The sequence below is a fragment of the Akebia trifoliata genome, chromosome 7, assembly GCF_017979445.1.
Source record: "Akebia trifoliata isolate Shusen 1 chromosome 7, ASM1797944v1, whole genome shotgun sequence".
NCBI classification, from domain to species: Eukaryota; Viridiplantae; Streptophyta; class Magnoliopsida; order Ranunculales; family Lardizabalaceae; genus Akebia; species Akebia trifoliata.
In genome coordinates this window covers 16,257,878-16,284,245 of record NC_141381.1, presented here as the reverse complement: position 1 = coordinate 16,284,245, position 26,368 = coordinate 16,257,878, and the positions used below count along the sequence as shown (strand labels likewise).

The following is a 26,368-nucleotide window of genomic DNA, read 5'->3' as shown; positions in this document are numbered from 1 at the left end:
CTCCACACCAAGTCTCACTAAAAAAAGAAAATCCCTACTCTCTCTAATCACCTCTTTCCATTCTCATACTCTCATATTCTACTAAGGACTCAAGAAGACTCAAAGAAAGAGAAGGAAGGAAAGAAAAGAAAAGAAAACTTTGAAGCTTCAAGGTGGGTTCAATGCAATCCCCCCTTTTTCTCTACCCTCTCCTCCTCCCTCTTCTATTATCCCCTCTCCTCTTCATTTATTTTAAAATGGATTTAAGATGAGTGGATCTCAAGGTAAATGATCCATTAGGATCATCTCTTTTAATGAGATGATCCTATGATTGAGCCGAAAGTAAATCCCTACTTAGGGTACAAATGCACACACGTGGCACTGTATTTTTCGCATTTTTTTAAATCAAATGACCGAGTTGAATTGAGGTTATCACTATTTAGTGGGGAGAAAAGGGTACCTAACACCTTTCCTTTTCTCCAATCGAGCCGCTTATCCCGAATCTCAAGATTTGATCCCTACCTTATCCATCGAGAGTCACTAAACGCCAAAACGACAATTTTCTAAAAAATGCACATCGGGTGACCATTCACACACACTTACAAAAATGAATGGTGGCGACTCCTAACCTTAGTAGATGTGGTCATCGTAATGATGAAACCACGTATCTACACAGACATCACCCCTCGGGTGTAACTCTGACATTTTACCGTTTCATACCCTTTTTTCCTTTTTTTGATTTTTACAGTTTTCAATCTCTTCAATAAAATATCAATTTTCTGATATTCATCAACTCAATATGAGTTCATTGAATATTAAATCATATTTTTTAATTATAGAATTTATTTTTATCAATAATATTGATAAAGAATACAAATTTTATATCAAAACGAGGTCCGAGCAGTGCACAAGACCCAATTGATGGAAATAACCCGTTAAAATACTCTACCCACGTATAATTTGTTAAAAAATACAATTAACCATATCAAACATGCAATTTCTAGTGAGAATTTTTAAATAACAAAAGAATTCTATATTTATGAAATACATCAAAAAAATTTCGATAAAATCTTAAATGCAATTTTCACAATTTACGATTACTAATAGAAATTGAAAGTTCCTTACAATCTCTATGCGAAGGAATTGAAATACCTGTGGGAAATCGAGACGAACGACACAGAAATCGAGGTAACTCGTACATCAAGATTGTTGATTTTTGAAACCAACCCCGTGGTTTCGAAGATCTCGATGTTGTCGTCCTTTCTCCCTTCTATGACGGAGGACGGTTTGACCCCGAAATGGATGAAATTTGAGGTCGAAGTTTCGAAATCCTCGTATATATGTACGGCTGATTTTTGATGATACGGGATGAAAAAAATGAAAAAATGGAAGGAATTTAAGTGGGTTTTGTAGATGGCGAGGCTGCGAACGTTTCTCCCTTCTACGTCGGTCGTCAACGGCGAGCCGTTTACGAGGAATCTAAGGTAGAAGATCGAAGAAAAAAATAAATTTTTTTTTAAAATGGGTTATTGTTGGACAGGTTGGAGAAGACGAAATGAAAAGAGAAAAAAATTAAAATTTTATTTATATAAAAATTTGGGACAAAATCGATATTTTGCCAATTGTTTTGATCGACGATAATTTGACCATCCAGACTCCAAAAATGACAAATGAATACTCTATTTCGCCTAATTTTTTGTTTCGAATCTAATGGTGTAGTCAATTTCTACAAATCTTTAACAAAAATTTATATTTTTGGCCTGAGGGGACCCCTAAAATTGATGTCGTTTTCATTTTTGACGATAATTCAACTTTTTGATCTTCAAAAATGATAAATAAATAGTCCATGTTTAATAATTTTTTGTTACAAATCCAATGGTATAATCGAATCTTAATAATTCTTGCTCTAGCAAAAAGTCACTATTTTAGCCTAGTCCGACTCGATAATCGATGATTTTGCAACTTTTATATTTGGACTAGCATTTGAGCGTACTTACAGGCTAAAGTATGTTTTTCGATCATTTTGAATCCAATGGTGAGGTCAAATTCCATTAAAAATAATCAGAAACATCCTAAAATTTTACCCCTAAGTTCCACTTTCAAGATTTTCTTAAAATTTCACTATTTATTTTTTCTCGAGATACGAATTAAAAATTCCGGATTTTACATCATAAGTGAAATAAACTCATTATGCATATACAACACGAGAAGATAAAACAAAATAAAAAGCTTCCAATTATACTTTGACCAAAACTACAATAAGAAATTTGGTTATCCCCTGAAACTTTTATTCAGTGGAACATAACTAAGTTAGTATCTCCTTGATTTATGAATTATGATAAAATAGACAAACCAATATTTTTGCACAAAAACAAGTAGCAACATTTATGAATGATAAGGATAGGGAAGTTAACAGATAAATTTCACTAAATACTAATAATACTAAGAGCTAAAAATAAATAAAAGACAGTTAGATACCTTGCAGAATGCTATATATTCCTTCTGAAGGCGCTTAACACAAGACTTCTCCGCCATCTAATAACAATGACAGAAACAATAGATTATATTAGTTATGAAAAATCCTAGTTTACTTTTTCTTCCATAATTCACCACCATTCAAATCATCTATATGCGAATGAGTTATATATATAGATTGATGTAAACAAAACTCAGAAACGAAAAATCAACAGAAAATGGATTTAACAAAATAAATAAAACCACCAAAAATTTATGATTTTTCATTAATATTCAAATCAAAATGAAGAAAAATCGAATCCAAGTTAAACATAAAAAACAAGTTGATGTGAGGTGCTGTCGAGAAGAAGATTAGGAGTTGTGTCGAGAAGCTTGTTATGAGATTTGTGCGAGTGAGAGACCGATCTGTTCCAGGTTTTGTTGACAGCAAAGAGAAGAAGAGAATACTAGAGAGAGAGATCTGTGCGAGAAAGAGATCTGAGAGAGAGAGAGAGAGAGAGAGAAATTTATGAGATTGTGTGAAAGAGAGAGAGTGTTGTGTGTTTGATCAACATAGGAGAAGAAGAGAAGAAGAAAATGACAGGGGCATATCCGTCTTTCCATTCAAACCATTTTTCGGTGATTGCGTCTCCTGCAAACACAAAGAAAAAAAGCTGGTCTGAGGAGCTTTTCAAATTTGTGTTTAAAAACGCAAAATTATGACGCAATTTCGTAACAAACGGTAATTTTGGACCTAACCGCAGATTTTCAGTGCAAACACACTGAAATCCGTGTTTTGAAGCGGAAACAAATACCACCTAAGTGACCCAAAATAGATCTCTGCATGCTATTTGTTCTAGTTGTTATATAACGACCATAAATCATTATATGACAAAATTGATCTTCTTGGCCTTTAAAGCTTGATTTTCTTTAATACTTCTTCATTCCACTAACATCCTTTAAATCTTGGACTCTTTAATCTTCATACTCTTTAAATCCTTCCATTCTTAGAATTATGAAACTTTGATCATCCAAATTGATGTCTGATTCCCAGATAAAAGCCTAAACTGTGACTTAAGTTGTGGGCCCATTTTGATGTATAACAACACTTAGATGGATGAATCCTTTGTTTAATAGCTCTTGTAATTGGACTTTCTATTCTTGTAGCTTCATTGGTACCATTTTATACGGGGCTCTAGACATCAATGTTATTCATGGGACTATATCTATCGAAAAATCTATTTCTCGTTTAGGTGAAAGTCCTGGTATTTCTTCAAGAAACATGTCCCTAAACTCTTTTACAACTGGTATGTTGTAAATCATATCCTCTTCGTCCTTGTCCATTGTAACTGTAGCTAGATATCCTTAACAACTCTCTTTGATCATTTTACATGTTTTAATTGTAGAGATTAATTGTGGCGTGTTATTTCTAGAAACACCATGCATCACAATGTTAGGGTATCAGGGGATATTAAAGATTACCTTTTTAGCCACACGATCAATGGTGTCATGGTATATTTCTAGCTAGTCCATTCTTAGGATGACTTCATAGTTGTCATCTCTAATTGAATCAATTCTACTAACATTTCTATATTGTCGAATTGAATCGGACAATCTACGAACAAGACTTTTGTTTGGAAGATTTTTCTAGAAGGGGTGGTGACTATCATGGGCCACGATAGTATGTTGGGGCTAGTTTTGAGATATTTGGAATATTTACTAAACACAAAAGAATGGTTAGCCCCATTGTCTACTGATGCTAATAACGATTTCTTAAATAAAAGTAGTTTACCCCAATTACGCCTATGTCTCTTGTGCATCGTCTTGAGAAATAAGAATTTTATGTAAAATGTAGATCATACGTTATGTAGAAATTTCAGGCGGCTAAACCGACCATTATAATTTATAATAAAATAAATAGGAAATAACCATTGGTTAGAATAAAGTATTAGGCAGTTCAGTTGACCATTATACTTTTAAAATAAAATATATAGAAAAAATAAGAAATTGACTTTAGCCATGGGTTAGAATCAAGTATTAAGCGGTTTGAAGGACCATTATGATTTTAAAATAAAGTAAAAAGGAAAAATATTAAATTGGTCTTACCATGGGTTAGAATCAAGTATTAGGCGACTCGACCGACCATTTAAAATAACTTAAGTAGGAAAAATAATGAATTGACCTTGGCCATGGGTTAGATTCAAGTATGTGGTGGTTCGACCACCATTATAATTTAAAATATTAATAAATTGAAGCAATGTAATTAATTTGTTAGAAGAAATATAAAAGAAAGATGGTAATTAATTTAATAGATATAAGATATAGTTCAAGTCGAATTCTTCGACATATGGTAACCATCATGGGTTAATACTTGCCTTCAGATTGATTATTCTTGACTTTTTGAAACTTATTGAAAAACCCTACCTTTTGTGCTCAAGGTTCATGAATTAATGAGGGAATGGATATAAATATTTGAGAATATTTAAGCATTAATGAATGAACCTTGGGTTCATTAAAATTTCAGTAATGGGGGGTGAACATGCATGGGACATTGAAGGGTGTGGGCTCATATGTATTCACACCTCCCAAGTAATCTCCTTTGGGTCACGTGACTCCTTAGGTGGCGGCCAAGTGGTGAGCCCATGTGGTTGCCAATGTGGCATCCATGTGGCCATGCACATAAATTCTTCAATGCAAAATATAATATAAGGTATGAACTTTGGAAATTATGTACGAACCTATATTTAATCCGATATAACACTTTAACTAATAAAAATGAATAGTATAAGTTATTATAATTAACTTAAACCTATCCACTTACTTACTAATAATTAATAAAAATAATTACCCAATTTCTCAAAAATATTTCTTTGGTCCTTCTATTGTAAAAGCAAAATCACAGTTGTGAAATGCCTCGTCAGCCCCCCTTTCTTGAATAGCATCTACGGAGATAATCCTCACTAAAAATTAATCCACTTTGAAACTTCAAACCCCATCAAAACAAGTTGAACCATAAATCTTCAAATTTTTTTTAAATTCACTTTTGATGGGGTTAGAAATTTCAGAATGGACTAATTTTTGATGAGGATGACTTCTAAATTTCTAATGCATATAAGACAAAGAATTATATATGGTGTGGGAGAAGCCCTCGGTAGTAATTGGGGTGCTTTTAAGAGTATCCTATATTTAAATAAAAAAATTATTATTATTTAAAATAAAATAAGGGAGATATGTTTACGCAAAAAATTATGTTTTATTTATATAACAAATAGTTAAAATCTTAAGAAAATGATTTATTTTAATTAAAATTTACAAAATCCCAATTGACTCGGCCGAGATTTTTAAAATATCGTCTAAAACATCTTGTTTATCTCGCGAGATTGTGTGAATGGTGAAACACCGTGTATATTCGTCTCGTTGCTTAAAGACATCGATATGACTCGGGCGAGTCATCCCGGTTTCGGACGAGATTTAAAACCATATTCCGGAATCAGGCTGGAGTTTTGAAGTTGAGTTCGTACAGACATGAGCAGCAGTAGCCAAAACGAAGGCGAGGATGGAGATTCAATGGAGAAAGCCAGAAAGGCAACCGAAGATCTCTACCATCTGCGAGACACATATTTTCCTGTTGACCAAGAAGAGAAGATCTCCAAGTTGCAGACCAAAGCTGATCTCGCTCTCAACATACTGGATTCGATACCCTCAGGTACATATAAAAATAAATTAAAATATCTACAGATTTTGATTGATAGTTCAAATAACCCTCCGTGTTTACTTCTCTAGTATAATTTCTTTCTTTTTTTTTTGGCAAATTGGACATTTGTTTTTTGTTTCAAGAACTACGACAGTCATTTTGGTCTCCAATGGCAGTGATAGTGACTGTATCAAGTTGCATAACCAAATTTAGGTTTGTGGTTAGAGAAAACAAAAAAAAAATTAAAAACCCACAAGAGCTTTATTGCCTTGTATTTGGTATGTCGTGTTAATTTTCATTTTGTTCGGTAAATTTTTGGCAGGCCGTGATAATGGGCAAAGTCTTCCCAAAAAGAGAAAAACTACATCAATTCACTATGGGACTTGTTGGAACCCTTCTTGTTCACATAAGAGTTACCTCAAATTATATTTGGGTCGGGTTCAAGAGATAAAATTTTAGACAAATCGTTTTGTCTTATATGACCTAAAAGTTTTGGAATGGCCTGAGTTTTTGTGAGGATGATCTCTATGGGGAGGGAATCATCCTCACAAAAAAGCAGTCCATTCTAAAATTTCTAACCCTACTTTATAAGTTGAAGAATCTTGGACCCTCAATTTTTTACCATTAATTTGTAATCACTTTTCATGGGGTTAGAAGTTTTGGAATGGGCTGATTTGTTGTGAGAATGATCTTCTCACCATAGATGTCATTCTCACAAAAAATCAGCTCATTTTGAAACTTTTTAGCCATATAAGACAAAACTTTGTCTAGAATGTTGTCTATCGAACGCTACCCATTATATAAATATGGAAAGCGTTTGGAAGCCCTAAAGAGAGGCAAACATTGTGCCAAACATTTTTCAAAATAGGAATTAGAAGTTTTAGAATGGGTTGATTTTTTTTTTTGAGGATGATCTCTATGGTGAAGAGATCATCCTCACCAAAACTCAGCTCATTTAGAAACTTCTAACCCTACTTTACAAGTTGAAGAATTGTGGACTGTTCGATTTTTGTAAACCACTTTTGATGGGGCTAGAAGTTTCCGAATGGGCTGATTTTTGGTGAGGATGATCTCTTCGTCATAGGGAGCATCCTCACAAAAATCAGAACATTCTGAACTTCAAACCCATACATTGAAAAAAAGTTTGGCTCTCTTTAGGGCCTTTGAGCGCCACCCTATATATATATAGGACAACGTTTCATAAACAACGTTTTGTCCTTTATGGAAAAAAAGTTTCCAAATGGGGCTGATTTTTTGTGAAGATGATCTCTATGGTGAGGAGACCATCCTCACAAAAAACCAGTCGATTCTAAAACTTCTAACCCTATGAAAAGTGGTTACAAACTAATGGTAAAAATGAATGGTCCACGATTCTTCAACTCGTAAATTGGGACTAGCAATTTTAGAATGGGTTGATTTTTTGTGAGGATGACCCCCTTTCATCATAGAGACCATCTTCACAAAAAATCAGCCCATTCCGAAACTTTTAGCTCATATAGGACATAACACGTTGTCTAGAATGTTGTTTACGGAACTCGGCCCATATATATATGTTTTTAATTCTTATGGATCTCCCCTCTTTCTTTTTGTATTATAGTTTTAAAACTCAGTTTTGCGTCTCATCCCCAATATGTTTAAGACGTCTAGTTCAAAAATGAAAAAAATGAATGTGAGGTTTTAAATCTCATCCGAAAAATTGACTTGTCCGTCCATCTCGTCCATGCCTGATACCGAGACGACTCGGGTGATAAGTTTCGGTCTCGGACGGGTATCTGAGATATTAACTCATATTTTATTTGACAAAAAATAAAATATCTTAACAGTTTTCCTAAAACTTCGACACCCCCTCAAGTTGGTGCATAGATATCAATCATGCCCAACTTGCTAACAAGAAGTTTGAAGTTAGGTATGAATAATCCCTTGGTGAGGATATCAGCTATTTACTGCGTTATTGGAACAAAGGGCATACAAATAGCTCCATCGTCAATCTTATCTTTTATGAAGTATCTATCAATCTCCACATGCTTTGTATGATCATGTTGCACAGGATTTTGTGCAATGCTGATGGCGACCTTGTTGTCGTAATACAATTTCATTGGGTTATTAACCGGCATTCTCAACTCTTCTAGTACCCTCTTCAGCCATAACATCTCACAGATTTCATGAGCCATAGCATGATACTCTACTTCGACACTGTTTCTCGCAACCACGTGCTGTTTTTTTATTTCGGCACGTGACCAAGTTACCCCATACATATGTGCAATACCCGGAAGTAGACCTCCATCTATAATTGAATCTGCCCAGTGTACATCAGTGTAGGCCTCAATGCTTTGTTGTGTGGTCTTTTGAAAGAGTAAACGTTTACCTGGTGTACTCTTAAGATATCTCAGGATTTGATAAACTACTTCAAGATGTTTCTCATAGGGTGAGTGCATAAACTAACTTACCAAGCTTACAACAAATGCAATATCTGGTCGTCTATGTGATAAATAAATCAGTTTTCCTACCAGTTTTTAAAATCGAGATGTATCCACTGGATTACCTTCTTTGTCATCTCCAAGTTTTTGATTGGGATCAATTGGGGTGTCTGTCGGCCTATATCCGCTCATTCTAGTCTCCCTAAGCAAATCAAGAACGTATTTTCGTTGTGAAAAAACAATTCCCTTCATCGATCGAGCAACCTCCATCCTGAGAAAGTATCTTAGAGATCCCAAATCCTTGATCTCGAACTCTGATGAAAGAGACTTCTTCAATCGACTCATCTCAGCCAAATCATCCCTAGTGAGAATTATGTCATCTACATAAATGATCAACATGGTTATCTTCCCATTTTGTGAGTGTCTCACAAACAAGGTATGATCAGTTTGTCCTTGAGTATACCCTTGGCCTTTAATAAACTGAGAAAACCTCTCGAATCAGGCCCTTGGTGACTGTTTCAGCCCATATAAAGACTTCTTTAGTTTGCATACTTTTGAGCTAAATCTACCATCAAACCTCGGGGGTGTATCCATATATACCTCTTCCTCCAAGTCACCATTAAGGAAAACATTTTTCACATCTAATTGCTGTAGAAGCCAATCGAGATTTGCTGCAAGTGACAGAAGAATTCTTATAGTATTTAGCTTTGCTACAGGTGCAAATGTTTCTAGATAGTCAATGTCATAGGTTTGAGTAAATCATGTGGCAACTAACCTAGTTTTAAACCTTTCAAGTGATCCATCTGACTTGTATTTAACTATGAAAACCCATTTATACCCCACTGCTGTCTTCCCTTTGGGTAGATCCACCATTTCCCATGTCTTCTTTTTTTCAAGGGCCTTCATCTTCTCAAAAACAGCCTCCTTCTACTTAAGAACCTGTAGAGCATCCTGCAAACTTTTTGGAATCTCCATACACGATACTTGTGAGGTAAAAGCATAGAAATTGGGTAAGAGATTTTTGTATGACATATAATTTGACAATGGGTGTTGGTACATGACCTTACACCTTTTCGGACAGCAATGAGAAATTTAGAATCGGTGGACTCACTAGACTCAAACCTACGACTCATGAACTTGGGACCAAGATTAGAATTAGATTGAATTGGTTGTGCAGACTTAGAAAAAATGTTACCTAGAGGATCTGTGGACTCATGGTAGTGTAAGAGATCAATTGACTATTTCCTTTGAGTTGTATTCTTTGGCGAATAGACAATATCAAAGGGTATTAACCCTGTGTTTTTGGTACTTGTTTCTTTCCTATTTGCTTCATTAGAATCATGATCATCATGAGACAGCATTCTAGATGGACCTTCATTTTCATTATTTAAAGAACTTGATTTGCTCAAATCTGATACAATAATTTTTGGACTCTTAAAATGAACCGAGGGTGTGGGAGAATGAACAATTGGTATTCCTCAAGTTGAAAATAGTCTAGATAGTCTGAATTTTCATTTTTCCTTCCCTCCTGAAGATGAGTATTAAAAAAATGTGTTTTTTCAAAAAAAGTTACATCCATGGTGACAAACAGTTTTTTAGAAATTGGGTCAAAACATTTGTATCCTTTTTTATTAGAAGCATAACCAACAAACACATTTCCTAGCACGGGGTTCAAGTTTTCCTTGGTTGTGATTGTGAATGTGAACAAAAACAATACACCCAAGATGATGAAAGCCTATTTGTCGGATAAAACTTGTAGAAAACATTCAAAGAAGTTTCAAAGTTTAAAACCTTACTAGGCATTCGATTTATGAGGTAAGTTGCAGTAAGAATGGCTTCGCCCTAAAGATATTTAGGTACTTTATTTGTAAAAAGTAATGCCCGATCCACTTCTAACAGGTGTTTGTTTTTTCTCTTAGCTATTTTGTTTTGTTGAGGAGTGTCATTACAAAAGTTTTGATGAACAATCCCTGTTTCCAAGAAAAAAACTCCTAAAACTTTATTAAAGTATTCTTTGCCATTATTGCTCATAAAGATCTGAATTTTCTTATGAAATTGTGTTTGCACCATGGTGTAAAACATTTTAAAAATAATTTCCACTTCAGATTTTTCTTTCATTAGATAAACCCAAGTTAATCGTGTATGATCATCAATGAATGTAACGAACTTCCTTTTTTTAGAATTTGTAGAAGCCCACAAGGTCCCCAAACATCACCGTGAATCACAGTGAATGGTTTAGAGGCCTTGTAAGGTTGCGGAGTAAAAGATGTACGATGATGTTTAGCAAACTAACAAATCTCGCATTCAAAATATGGACTTTTAATCCGAAATTTTTTTGGATACAAGTACTTAAAATACTGAAAACTTGGATGGTCTAGCCTATAGTGCTATAACATTATTTCACTATCCTTAGAAACATAAATAGAATTGAAACATGAACGGTGGTCTTGTCTACTCGAGTTGGTCCCATCTTCAAAGACATAGAGTCCAGCACACTCTAGCACTGCTAATCGTCCATTCCCGAACTCAACTCCTAAAACTCACGATATAAATGATAAAAATTAATATGACACTTATGATCAGAAGTTATTTTACTGATGGGCAATAAGTTGTATGACAGGTTAGGAACGTGAAGAACATTATGAAGTATTAAGGAAGGAGAAAGATGGATAGATCTGGTTCCAGTTATAGAAGAGAGGGAACCATCTGTAATTTTGACCTTTTTGTCCTCTGCACAAGGATTGTAAGAGACAAATAACTTTGAGCAACCTGTCATGTGGTCGGTTGCTCCAGAATCGATGATCTAAGATTTTTTTGAATTTGGGAAGACATTTACTAAGAAAGGCAAAAGTGAAAGAATTACCTTTTTGAGCCAAAGAATAAGACTTGTTTACAGACAATTTTGGAGATTGAAAAAATTTATATAAATGCTCTAACTGCTTCTTCGTGAATGGGACAGTTTTCGAATTGATTTAGTGCTCCTGAGATTTGTCTGTTGTAGTGTGAAAAACACGCCCTTCTCCGCCAGACTTCTTCCAATTTGGTGGTTTACCATGAAGTTTCCAGCAGGTTTCCTTTGTGTGCCAATGTTTTTTTGCAATGCTCACACCATGCCTTCTTTCGCCCATCTCCCTTGGAATCTAATCCCTTAGTAACAAATGCCGAGCCCTCAGGTTCTTGGTTTAGACTATGCTTTGGATTCCGCAACATGATTCTTCTTCGAGACTCCTCATGTTTGACTTCGGAGAAAACTCCACGAATGGAAGGCAATGGTTGTCGACCCAGAATCCGCCCCCTAACTTCATCCAAGTTCCGATTGAGATCTGCAAGGAACATGTAGACCTAATCATTCTTTTCCCTTTTTTTTTGTGACAAGCACAATTATTGGGTTTCTCCCAATCATCATCATAACATTGATCCGGTTCTTGCCATAAAGTCGTCTTCTCATTGTAATAGATGGTAACCTCACGATCACCCTGCTTGGATTGCCAGAATCGTGTTTTCAAATCGAAGATTTGGGAAGAATTCTCCAAGTCTGAATAACAATCTTGCACAGCCTCCCAAACTTCCTTAGCTAAAAAGGTAGGGCTTCCCAATCGCTGGCTCCATAGAATTTATAAGTCATGCAATGATAAGAGAATTTTCAGGTTGCCATCTTTTCAAAGACGGATCATTTGAAGTAGGCTTTGTCACTTCTCCTATTAAATGCCTTAATTTTTCTCTTCCATCAATCGCCAATTTCATAGACTGTGCCCACTCGAGATAATTTTTCTCCCATCGAGTTTGTGAATCGTGAGTTGCAGGTTGGAAGTCTGAGAGAGATAATCGCCATTTGATGGAAAGTTAGTTGCAGATTTGTTAGTATTCTAATTAGATTTTCCTCTTTTATAAGAAAGTAAGTTATAGACTTGTTAGTATTCTTTGCTATATATACCTTGTACTCAAGTATTATGATGAATAAGAACAATTATTTTCTTCTCTAAACTTACATGGTACCAGAGCTTGTGCCAGGCCAGACATTTGAAGCTGCTGCTGCTGAAGAGGGTCAAACTTCTTAGTGCTGGTTTATTTATTATAGGGTGTCTTTCTTTTCTATATTTTCTTCTTCTTCCATGGTTCCAAGTTTTGGGTTTTTATAATTACTGTTTTATCAGTTTTTAATTTTCTTATGACATACATGATGCTAGAAAGCAGCTATTTTGTTATTGCTGGCAAAAAAACCTTGTTGAAAGAGAGTTCTGTTTGACCAATTCGCTCGCTTGTATTAGATGAGAGAGTTATCATGCTTGCAGTAATTTTCATCACACTTTCTGCTATCTGCCTCACACTTCTCTAGGAACAATAATATGAGATTCTATATATAATAATAATAATAAAAAGTGAATTAAAAAAAAACAGAAAAATTATCTCAAGCCATGGTGTGAGCATTGCAAAAAACCTTGGCACACAAAGGAGACCTGCTGGAAACTTCATGGTAAATCACCAAATTGGAAGAAGTATGGCGGAGAAGGGCGTGTTTTTCACGCTACAACAAATGAATCTCAGGAGCACCAAGTCAATTTGGAAATTGTCCCATTCACGAAGGAGCAGTTAGAGCATTTATATAAATTTTTTCAATCTCCAAAATTGTCTGTAAACCCGTCTTGTTCTTTGGCTTAAATTCAGAAAATTCTTTCACTTCTGCTTTCTTAGTGAATTTGTCTTTCCAAATTCAGAAAATTCTTAGATCATCGATTCTGGAGCAACCGACCATATGATAGGTTGCTTAAAGTTATTTGTCTCTTACAGTCCTTGTGCAGGGGGACAAAAAGGTCAAAATTGCAAACAGTTCCCTCTCTGCTATAGCTGGAGCCAGATCTATCCATCTTTCTCCTTCCTTAATATTTCATAATGTTCTTCACGTTCCTAACCTATCTTGCAACTTATTGTCCATCAGTAAAATAACTTCTGATCATATGTGTTGTGTTAATTTTTATCTTTTATAACGTGAGTTTCAGGAGTTGAGTTCGGGGAGGACGATTGGCAATGCTAGAGAGTGTGTTGGACTCTATGTCTTTGAAAATGGGACCAACTTGAGTAGACAAGACCACTGTTCCTGTTTCAATTCTATTTATGTTTCTAAGGATAGTGAAATAATGTTATAGCACTATAGGCTAGGCCATCTAAGTTTTCAGTATTTAAAGTACTTGTTTCCAAATTTTTTCCGGAATAAAAGTCCATTTTCTTTTGAATGCAAGATTTATTAGTTTGCTAAATATCATCGTGCATCTTTTACTCCACAATCTTATAGGCCCTCTAAACCATTCATTGTGATTCATGGTGATGTTTGGGGATCTTGTCGGGTTTCTACAAATTCTGAAAAAAGGTAGTTCGTTACATTCATTGATGATCATACATGGTTAACTTGGGTTTATCTAATGAAAGAAAAATCTGAAGTGGAAACTATTTTTAAAATGTTTTACACCATGGTGCAAACACAATTTCATGAGAAAATTCAGATCTTTAGGAGCGATAATGGCAAATAATACTTTAATAAAGTTTTAGGAGTTTTTTTCTTGGAAACAGAGATTGTTCATCATAGCTCTTGTAATGACACTCCTCAACAAAACGGAATAGCTGAGAGAAAAAACAAACACCTGTTAGAAGTGGCTCGGGCATTACTTTTTACAAATAAGGTACCTAAATATCTTTAGGGCGAAGCCATTCTTACTGCAACTTACTTCATAAATTGAAGCCTAGTAAGGTTTTAAACTTTGAAACTACTTTGAATGTTTTTCACAAGTTTTATCCGACAAATTGGTTTTCATCGTCTTTATCTTTAAAAATATTTGGGTATACTGTTTTTGTTTACGTCCATGATCACAATCAAGGAAAACTTGAACACTGTGATAGGAAATGTGTGTTTGTTATGCTTTTAATAAAAAAGGATACAAATGTTTGGACCCAGTTTTCAGAAAATTGTTTGTCACCATGGATGTAACTTTTTTTTTTGAAAAAACGCCTTTTTTTAGTACTCCTCTTCAGGGGGGGAGGAAAAATTAAGATTCGGACCATCTATAATATTTTCAACTTGAGGAAATACCAGTTGTTCATTTTTCCACACCCTCGGTTCATTTTAAGAGTCCAAAAATTATTGTACCAGATTTGAGTGAATCAAGTTCTTTAAATAATGACAATGAAGGTCCATCTATAATGCCATCTCATGATGATCATGATTCTAATGAAACAAATAGGAAAAACAAGAACAAAAAACACAGGGTTAATACCCTTTGATATTGTCTATTCGCCAAGGAATACAACTCAAAGGAAATAGTCAACTGATCTCTTGCACTGCCATGAGTCCACAGATCCTCCAGGTAACATTTCTTTTAAATCTATACAACCAGTTTAGTCTAATTCTGATCTTGGTCCCAAGTCCATGAGTCGTAGGTTTGAGTCTAGTGAGTCCACTGATTCTAATATTCCCATTGCTATCCGAAAAGGTGTAAGGTCATGTATCAAACACCCGTTGTTAAATTATGTGTCATACAAAAATCTCTTACCCAATTTCTGTGCTTTTACCTCACAAGTGTCTTGTATGGAGATTTAAAAAAGTTTGCAGGATGCTCTAAAGGTTCCTAAGTGGAAGGAGGCTGTTTTTGAGGAGATGAAGGCCCTTGAGAAAAACAAGACATGGGAAATGGTGGATCTACTCAGAGGAAAGACAATAGTGGGGTGTAAATGGGTGTTCACAGTTAAATACAGGTCAGATGGATCACTTGAAAGGTATAAAGCTAGGTTAGTTGCCAAATGATTTACTCAGACCTATGGCATTGACTATCTAGAAACCTTTGCATTTGTAACAAACCTAAATATTGTGAGAGTTCTCCTGTCACTTGCAGTAAATCTCGATTGACCTTTACAACAATTAGATGTGAAAAATGCTTTCCTTGATCGTGACTTGGAGGAAGAGGTATATATGGATGCACCCCCGGGGTTTGATGGTAGATTTGGCTCGAACGTGTGCAAACTAAAGAAGTCCTTATATGGGCTGAAACAGTCACCAAGGGCTTGGTTCGAGAGGTTTTCTCAGTTTATTAAAGGCCAAGGGTATACTCAGGGACAAGCTGATCATACCTTATTTGTGAGACACTCACAGAATGAGAAGATAGTTGTGTTGATCATTTATGTAGATGACATAATTTTCACTAGGGATGATTTGGTTGAAATGAATCGGTTGAAGAAGTCTCTTACATCAGAGTTTGAGATCAAGGATTTGGGATCTCAAGATACTTTCTCGGGATGGAGGTTGCTCGATCGATGAAGGGAATTGTTGTTTCACAACGAAAGTACGTTTTTGATATGCTTAGGGAGACTAGAATGAGCGGATGCAGGCCGACAAACACTCCAATTGATCCCAATAAAAAACTTGGAGATGACAAAGAAGGCGATCCAGTGGATACATCTCGATTTCAAAAACTGGTAGGGAAACTGATTTATTTATCACATATACGACCAGATATTGCATTTGTTGTGAGCTTGGTAAGTTAGTTTATGCACTCACCTTATGAGAAACATCTTGAAGTAGTTTATCAAATCCTAAGATATCTTAAAAGTACACCAGGTAAACGTTTACTCTTTCAGAAGACCACACAACAAAGCATTGAGGCCTACACTGATGCAGACTGGGCAGATTCAATTATAGACAGGAGGTCTACTTCCGGGTATTGTACATATGTATGTGGTAACTTGGTCACGTGGCGAAGTAAAAAAACAGCACGTGGTTGTGAGAAATAATGCTGAAGCAGAGTATTGTGCTATAACATATGGAGTTTGTTAGATGTTATGGATGAAGAGTTTACTAGAAGAGTTGAGAATGTCGGTCAATAAGCCAATGAAATTGTACTGTGACAACAAGGCCGCCATCAGCATTGCACATAATCCATTGCAACATGATTGTATGAAGCACGTGGAGATTGATAGACACTTCATAAAGGAGAAGATTGACGATGGAGCTATTTGTATGCCCTTTGTTCCAACAACGCAACAAATAGCTGATATTTTCACCAAGGGATTATTCAGACCTAACTTCGAACTTCTTGTAAGCAAGTTGGGCATGATTAGTATCTATGCACCAACTTGAGGGGGGGTGTCGAAGTTTTAGGAAAACTGTTAGGATATTTTATTTTCTATCAAATAAAATCTGAGTTAGTATCTAAGATTATGATTAGGTATATTTTTTTGTTTTTTGCAGAAATTAGATTTTCCTCTTTTATAGGAAAGTTAGTTACAGATTTGTTAGTATTCTAATTAGATTTTCCTTTTTTATAGGAAAGTAAGTTATAGATTAGTTAGTATTCTTTGCTATATATACCTTACACTCAAGCATTATGATGAATATGAAGAACAACTATTTTCTTTTCTAAAATTACAATATCCTTTCTTTTACTTCTTGATTCGGTCAATATATAGGTGGCATGGCATGTTTCAAACCCCTAGCTTTTCTTTTGTGGGACTCGTGAACTTTATCATATAATGGTTTTTTGTTTGAGCTAGACAATGAGATTTGGGGAGGTCCATCATAGAGGTCTTAGGCTTGAAAATTTTGAAACCATAGAGGGTCTAAAAGGTCCGAGCTATTAATGATGGTTGTAGCATTTTTGTGAACTATCAAAAGATTTCCAAAGCTGTGATATATTCAGTCCAAGCCGTTAATGATGGTTTCTCTATGGATGGTGGTAGTCTTGCTGATATCTGACATTTAATTTGTTGGGATGATTTATTCTTTTTTGGTTTCCCCATAGTATATGACATTTGAGTAGTTTGTCATGTTTTCCAAAGTAACATTGGTCCCTCATATTAACCTCCTAAAGCTCATAATCTTTGGGGTGGGATCGAGGAACATTCAATTTTTAGCTGAGACCTTAGGATGCAAAATCAAATTTTGTCCCAATTTCCTTTTGTCTTCCCTTAAGAGCCAATTATAAGTTAAAAACCTTTTGGGACTCATTGATTTCGATATTTTGTTGGAAGTTAGTGAATTGGATGTATGGATACCTTTCTAAATGGGGCAAATTGATCTCCATCAAGAGCAAGCTCACCATATTTTGGTTTATCACATGTCCTTTTTCTCGATCCTTGTGTCTTTTGTAAATAAATACCAAAGATTTCTTGTGGCACAATTAGAATTGAATTGTGAGATATTTTAATTAATTAATTAATCACTAAGCCCTAATTAGGCTTTAAAGGTGATTACAAGGTCTAATAAGTGGAAAAGATTAAAAAGGACGAAGATATAAAATACTTATAAAAAATAGAGTTATTCAACACTACTCCTCAAGTTGGTGTGTGGATATCGACAACGCCCAACTTGGACAAGACACCTTCAAAGGTGTTTTTGTTAACACCTTTAGTAAGAATATTGACAAGTTGTTGAGATGTAGGAATAAAAGGAGTACAAAACTGTGATATATAGGTGGTGATTGAAGAGTTACATTGCGAGAGGCGGGAAATCTCACGTTCTAAGTTAAAGATCTAAACATTGTTTTGACGTTGCGAGTAGATACTCTTTGCGGAATCTCATATTTGTTTTGCAGTCTTGGAAAACATAAAACCAGTTGCAATGTGTGGTTGCATAGATGTAACTAGTCAAGAACGGTCCATAAAGTCATTAGCAAATCATTGGGGGTAAGCAATGTTAGTCGGTGCAGGTTGTTTGTCCGCCTCTGTGAGGTAACCGATCTTTCTTTTTCTACTAATAAACATTTCAACTGATCGGGTCCAAAGAAGGTAATTAGTACCATCTAATTTCAAGGTGGTGATTTGGATGCCTAGTCGAATGAGAGGGAAGACCACCCGATCCATCACTATTACTAGTGATTGAGGAAAAAGAATTCTCGGAGGTCATTAAAAACTCGATGTGCTTTGGTTTGAAAAGAGTTCAAATAATAAATTGATCGTAGCACTCTAAAGGTGGCAATACACAATTGTAAGAGGTGTGGAAGGTGATCAAATACTGCTGAAGGTGACCTAAACAGCCATCAACTCAATCATAGGGCACCAAGAAGTAGTTTTGTGGTTGTTGTAATACTCAAACAGGGGTTCAGTGGCTGTCATGTGCCCCAAAAATTCTCGAACAACATTTGGCTGTTGTCGCAACCCTCAAACAGCAAAGTTGCTGTGATCGCAGCCTCCAAATAGCATGTTTGCTATTGTCGCAACCTTCAAACAGCAAGCTGCTGTGGTCGCAGTCTCCAAATAGCAGATCTGCTATGATCGTAGCCCCCACACAATACCACTGCTGTGGTCACAGGCCCCAAACAACACTATTGCTGTTGTCGTAGGTCCCAAACAGGACCACTGTTGTGATTGCAGGCCCCAAACATCACCATTGCTATTATCGTAGGTCCCAAACAACACCACTGTTGTTATTGTAGGTCACGTATTGTCAAACAACTAAGGGGCTGTTGCTGCAGGTCTCTGTGGATGGTTCAATGGCCATCGTTTGGCTTACCAGCCACCAAAAAACAGCGACTCTGCTATTGCCTTAGGCTGTAGTGTATTCTAACACTTCTATCGCATGGTGTGATAAAAAACCCCTGTAGGGGTGATGTTTGAATCTAAAGACTAGAGTTGTTGAAGATGGATGTAAGGGAGGAGAGGGATGATGGAGTTTGTAGCAAGAAAGAAGGGGTCAATGGAGGACCAAACAGGGTCGATGGGGTAGGCTCTGATGCCAAATTGAATTGAGAGAAATCTTAATTAATTAATTACTAAGCCCTAATTAGGTTTTAAAGGTGATTACAAGGTCTAATAAGTGGAAAAGACTAAAAAGGACAAAGACATAAAATACTCATAAAAAATAAAGTTATTCAACAATTAGGATGACACCTTCAAATCTCATTCGGTCAATTGATAAACCATTATTCTTTTTAAAGACTAGGGAGGTTTGGGTATTAAAGACCTCAAGACAACGGATATGGCTATTTTTGAAAAAATAGCTTTGGGGATATGATGATGAGTCTTTGAATCTTTGTAGGTTGGGTGCAAGTTCTGGAAAGTTACTCTAAATTTGCAAAAGGAGTGCTAAAAAGGCATAAAATTTGAATGATTCAGAGATAGATACAATATCTGCGGTTCTTATTTGTTTTTTTTTTGAATCCTTTGGCTCTCCCCATCTTAGTTCCACAAGTAGAATAATTTGGTCATAGAATTGAGATGGTGCTCTCACGGTTACATGCTTTTTTTGTGTGGACTGCTTCCTTATACCATTGTCACAAAAAACAACTTTTAAAAAAGTGTTTAAAACATATCTTGTACTCCCGACGACTAAAATGACAAGAAACACTTTTTTTTGTTTTGTTGAAAAAGTCCGTTTTTATGTTTTAAATGTATTTTTTTTTGTTTTTGTTCACTTTTTTTTTCCCAAAAAAAAAAAAAAAATAAAAACAATAAAAAAAACAACTAAACACTATCGTTGTACCCTTATGGTTGTTTGTGATTTTATTCACAAATGTTTTTTAATTTGGTATTTGATACATAAAAAGATTTGGTGATTCATAAATGTAAAAATATTAGATTTGGTGATGTTATCTTGATGTTAGGGTGGTATTTAAATATTCAATAATGTTTAAAAAAGAAAAAAAAAATATGTTGACGAGTTAACATATTTAGCAACATGTAAAATTATGTTTGAGAAGATGTTATGTTGAAAAATAGAATAAAGGAAAATAAGTGTCTAATGTATTATTTTATATACATTTTTTAAATAATTTTTAATAAATTTTATTTTTCATCTTTTTTCCTTTTTCCCGTTTTTCGAAGTTTCCCTATCGTTTAAAACATGTACTCTGACTTTGTGACTATGCCTTAGACAAGATCTGAACAATATCTAAGAATTATGATAAAATGTAGTATGCTTTTTCTTCATGCAAAACAAGTGGGCAATCTGTGACTAAGGCATGAGGTGGTTGGTTTATTGGGAGAAGCCTTGAGCCGTAGGCCTTAATATTCATTTTAAAAAATAAATAATTACTTAGTTAAAGACAAATAAATAATAAAAGTTTGAACAAGAGAAAAAATAATCAAGGATTTAAAAAAATACCAGTTCACAGTATCACATTCTAAAGTTTACTATTCAAATCCTAATTCCAAGCTCATCAACATCAAATTAGTGAAAGAAGGAGAACAAAAGACCGTTGGTGCAACAAATTTACTAAGTTTTGTAGAGGTAGGTCAAATGAAAATATGTAATATATACTTGAAGACCTTAATGTTTCTCAGATGTTATGAATGCATTTTTTTGCAAGGGCCATAGGAAGTGGCTCTATGTTTGGAGCAAGAAATGATCAAAATTTATATATTAGACTATTTTATTATGGAAAATAGAACTATAGCTGGAATGGGTCAAATTTTAATTATGAGGTTATTTATGTAAAATACTACAAAAACCAAGAAAAAGGAAGCACATGTCCCCATAGTATGCCTTAGTTAAAAGACACCAAAAAGGCACGTGCGTTCCTCGGCATAAGTTTTTTCAAACTTTGATAAGTCATACACCTTTGGGGAAGGGCCTTAGTTTCAATGCATTTTATGATAGCCTCGCCCCAGACAAGTCTCAAGGCTTAAGCCTCCTTACAGTTCTTTTTGTGAACATTCTCTCAAGATGAAATTTTGTATCTTGGGTATTTCCACCCCCGAGTCTATATTTTGTATGTTGTTTGTTGCAAAGTAAGGAATAATGCACTAAAATTGCCCACATACAATGTGGAGTTGTGATTACTGCACAAATATCATTTCTCATGACAATACATTCATACATGATCATGGAACACAGTTACTCCGCATAATCCACAAGCACATTAATACACGACACTGATAAACCACGTGTACAGCCACAAGCACATCAACACATGTACAACTACCAATTCTCCTTTTGTAGGATGAAGAGAAACATCAAATACTTCTGGGAAAACACCCACACAAGCGACAATATGGGTTGTTGATCAAATAATCTATGGAAACCATGGATCTCTCAAGAGAAAATTTAATTCATTGAGATTATTCTTTGGGAAAAAAGAGGGAAATAAAGAATGTGTAAGAGGAGGATCTTCGTTGCTCCGACATCATTTTGTAAATATATATGGTTTTATTGATGAATAAAAGATAGATGGAAACTAAGAGAGAGGAGAAGTTAAGAAGAAATGAGAAAAAAGTAGAGGAGTGGGTTACCTCAACGTTGCCCATGAGACTCCCTTTCCCATATATTATATAAAGAGAATGGTAATTATAGTTAATACTTTTTTCAAGTAATAAACTGAAATTCCTTTACTATCTTTACACGTATTTTTTAATAAATGATAATGAAATGCCTTATCATCTCTCTCTAGTTGCTCACTTGCATGGTATGCCATCGAAAGTTTCTAAACAATTTATGTTCAATGAGATCATTGCTTTATATGCCTCATTATCTCTGAGTGCAATATTCTATATGTTCCTGTGTAGAACAAAGGAAAGCACCTTCACAACGTGCGAGTTACGAATTTTTGAGAGGAAAAATTTTGGATGTGTTTCCTGATTATCGTAAAGAAGCAGAAGATCATCTGTCGAAAGCTGTATGTGACCTTGAAGAAGCTGGAAGTTTAGTTGTATGAGATTTCTTAAATCATGGGGGGTCATATTTTGAAATCATAATTATTTCATGTTTCAGGTTAAGCTGAACCCATCTTTTGCAGATGCCTGGCTCTGCTTAGGTAATTGCATTTGGAAGAAAGGAGATTTGCTTTCTGCAAAGAATTGCTTCTCTCTAGCACTAAATAAGGTTATTTCTGTTGTCCTAAGATTTTAGTCAGGATGTCTACATCTGGTACATCAGTCTCTGATTTGTAGTTATTTTTGCTGTCTTGCCAGGTTCCTGACAAGAAGATACTTTGTCAGTTATCCATGCTTGAAAGAAGATTGGCTCAAGGCAAGGAGCTTGTTATGTCATTTGCACATAAAACTGTGTTGCTTCCCCTGTTTCTTTATTGCTAACCTATGTGTTTGCCTTTCCTTTGTAGGTGCTGAGAATCAGGCACATATTGTTGAAGAAAGCATTTATCATGCAAAGGAAGCTATTACATTGGACGTTAAGGATGGGAACTCATGGTGTACGGCTCCATGCCCTTTCTCTACCCCATCACAGCTATATTATTTCTGCTCTCTCGATTAGCATATATATTAATCATTGCAAATATCAGGTTTTTTTTATTGGCTACTAATTTCTTCTGAACTAATTTGTATTTGCTTGGTCATGAATTGATTCAACCTCCAATTATAGTTTCATTACCTATCAAGTATAGTTGTACATTGGTAACAGCTCAGGAATGCACTATTATGCATTTCCTATCCCTTTTTATGAAGTTTTTTTTTTCTTCTTGTAAGTTTTTGAGCTTTTACAATGTCTTCAGGCTTAATTCTTGTGTTTGGGTCCTTGTTTAGTTGCTAGCTCACATGGATTTTGCTTACGGTCCCTACTTCGTTTACTAATTTGCCACTTCTTTCTTTGTCTGAGCTGATGGTAATATCTTTATTTCTCCTTGATAGACAACCTAGGAAATGCATACCTCACAAGTTTTTTTGTGACTGGAGCATGGGATCACAACAAGCTTTTGCAGTCTTTGAAAGCTTACCAAAATGCTGTAAGTGTTCAGGATTTTTGATATTCCCAACTAATCCATTATTTCACCAAGTAAATATTTCCAATGCATTAAGCATGTTTGGTTTGTGTGTGATTTCTCTTGGCAAGAGGCAGAAGGATATATCTGTCCACTGTTGTAGAAGATCACTTGAAGTTTTGAAAAACTTTGTGCTCAGCCTAATAATTTGAAGTATGTTGTAATTCTTTATGAAATCTTTCAGGAAAAAGATGAAAGAATGAAGTCTAATCCTGACTTGTATTTTAACTGTGCCACTGTAAGTGTTCTACCTTCCTCTTTTTTGAAGTTAAAACAACTTAAGTCTTGGACTTTGCTGAATCATTGCTGCACTTGAATGATAGATTTGCAATTTTCCTACATTAGTTGAATATTTTATTCTATTGATTTAACTTGTTGGTTTCTTCTTTGTATCTTGGACATTGTCCAATCAACTAAAATTTGTTTATACCTGGTTCTCGCTATATTTTCGTTGTTGTTGAACCAAATCAACCAATATGATTGGGCATTTTATATTGTGGGTATCAGTTTTTTGCACAGCCCATCCATTGTATGTGTCGTCTCGAGTCCCATGTGATCGTCACTGACAGCCAGACTCAGCCCGTTCAATAACCAAATGACAATGATCAACCCATACCTTGGTTGAAGAAGAGAATCAACCATAAAATAAGGCTGAGCTACCAGAGCTCAGGGGGCATGTAGTTTGGCCAAACACATCAGGTTGAGCTACCAGAGCCTGGGTGCATGTAACTTGGCCAAACAAATCAGGCCAAGCTACCAAGGCCCAAGAGGAATGCAGCTGAGTCTCAACCAGGATGAGCTACCCCCTGCCCCACCTGCTAGCATTTCCCCTCCAAGGAGATAGAATGCTCTCTACCCCAGTCTGAAAGGAGACTTTGCCTACTCAAAACAGTTTGATGAGCTTGGGCCAAGCTTTTTTTTGTTTTTGTTTTTATAGTAAAACAAACATATATTAATAAAGTGGTTGAGTTGACCAGCTAGAAACAAGTACAAGGAAATAAAAGAGAAAACAACAAAAACATTACAAGGAGCACAAAACACCCCATTTAAAAATGAATTCCTCAAAGAAAACACCTCTAAATGCAACTTCCCCTTTGCACCAATAAAACAACCCTAAGATGTTCAAAATCATGTCGTGGAGAGGCCTTTCAATATCTGAAAAGGTTCTCCTATTCCTTTCCAACCAAATGCCCCAACAAATTGCAAGAGCAAGTCCCACATAGTTTTTTCCTCCTAAGAAACCAACCTTACTCTAGTTCAAAAACAAGGACAAAATGAATTTGTGAAGACCACACTAATATTGTTGAGTTAGGCCGAGCTATTCGTCGTGATCGTGCACAAGGTATAAGGGAGTAATACCTTTAGGGGGTCTTTTTCTCATTTTACGGTAGAGTTCCTTGTCTCCAAGATTGGGCAAGCAAAGTTTTGCTTTGTTCAATCCCCCAAAAAGAACAAGGAGGTTTTCATCTTGATTTGGCTTGCCATCTATCTCTTTGTATTTAAAAATTTGGTCTCAGAGTCTGGGCATCACATTCATGTTACATATCTGGCTTTCGAGGCGACTCAAAATTTGTAGGATAGGATATTTTTTCATTCCACCGGCAGCTTGAGGTAGTAGGTAGGTCGTTGCCAAAGTGTACATGGCAAAATGGCAGGTGGAAGGTGGCTGTTTGGTTTACGAGACTGGACACAAATAAATTGGTATGTTTGTCCTTCTTAATTAGACAACCGTGTTATTTGATTTGTCCGGTTTAAGAGACCTAATGGACACCAAAGATTGCAAAATTTTCTTGAAAGGCAAGATACTTCTCTACAAAAACTAGGCAATGAGTTTGGCTTATCACCAATTGCCAAAGGTCACCCTCAAAGGTCTAGAAATTAAAAGAACAAATCTTGTATTCATTCTTTTAGGCAATTGGACTTTTTCTTGGAAATGTTAGAAACACTAGATCTGATTCTTGCTTGAAGAACTAAGACAGTTTGATGGGGACATCAAAGTTTGAAGAGCAGACTTAATTTTTATTTAGTTTAGTTAAAAATATGAGAACAGTAAAAAGTATTTCATTATTAAGCCCTAATTAGGCTTTAAGGGAATTACATGGTCTAATAGGTGAAAAGACTAAAAAGGACAAAAGATCTGTAAAACTAATAAAATAAGAGTTATTCAACACTCCCCCTCAAGTTGGTGCGTGGATGTTGGCAACGCCCAACTTGGACAAGACACCTTCAAAAGTGGCTTTGCTGACACCTTTGGTAAGAATATCAGCAAGTTGCTGAGATGTAGGAACAAACGGAGTAGAAATTTGCTCAGAAATAATCTTCTCTCTAATGAAATGTCACTCAACTTCAATATGCTCGTTCTGTCATGTTGAACTGGATTTGCTGCTATGTTAATAGTTGACTTATTGTCACAATATAATGAAAAATGGGCTGTCACTGGAAGACACAAATCAGCTAGTAAGGTCTTGAGCCACAATATCTCACACTCCAAATGTCATAGCTCGGTATTTTGACTTTGCATTGGACCCAGAAACCATATCCTGCTTCTTACTGCGCCAAGTTACCAAGTTTCCACCAACCTTAGTATAATATCCAGAAGTAGACCGACCGTCTATCAGTCACTGAACCAGCATAATTTGCATCTGTCCATGCTTCAGTTCGAAGATGACCATGATTATTGAACAAGATACCTCGACCAGGACATCCCTTATGATATTTAAGAATATGATAAACAACAGTTAAATGAGATGTTTGAGGCGAGTGCATAAACTGACTTACAACACTAACAACATAGGCAATGTCAGGGCGAGTCATAGACAAATTGATCAATTTTCCCACAAGACGTTGATATTGATTAATATCCTCCAAATACTCCCCCTCAGAATCAGCCAACCTGTGATTATGCTCAATAGGAGTATCAATGGGACGAGAACCAAGCTGACCAAAGTCACTAAGCATATCAAGAACATACTTACGCTGAGAAATAAAGATACTGAATTGAGACTGCAACCTCAATACCCAGAAAATAACGAAGATGTCCAAGGTCCTTAATCTCAAATTGACGTTCTAAGTAAGTTTTGACCTCGGCAATGCCAGTATCATCATCTCTAGTAGGAACAATATCATTCACA

The 26,368-nt window shown here is 35.6% G+C and overlaps 1 protein-coding gene across 2 annotated transcripts in view; it reads left to right on the top strand.

Annotated features, from left to right (window-relative positions):
- Positions 1-5,924: 5,924 nt before the first annotated feature.
- Positions 5,925-26,368, top strand: part of LOC147398278 (uncharacterized) — a 43,293-nt gene continuing 22,849 nt past the window's right edge. Inside the window, exons 1-7 of one of the 2 annotated variants that reach the window (XM_086447426.1) lie at positions 5,925-6,139; positions 22,027-22,136; positions 22,232-22,342; positions 22,432-22,489; positions 22,581-22,670; positions 23,107-23,201; positions 23,422-23,475. In XM_086447426.1, the coding sequence (XP_086303552.1) occupies positions 5,959-6,139; positions 22,027-22,136; positions 22,232-22,342; positions 22,432-22,489; positions 22,581-22,670; positions 23,107-23,201; positions 23,422-23,475 (699 nt within the window). In that variant the 5' untranslated portion in view covers positions 5,925-5,958. The remainder of the gene's footprint in view (positions 6,140-22,026; positions 22,137-22,231; positions 22,343-22,431; positions 22,490-22,580; positions 22,671-23,106; positions 23,202-23,421; positions 23,476-26,368) is intronic. The other variant, XM_086447425.1, reaches the window with a different exon arrangement.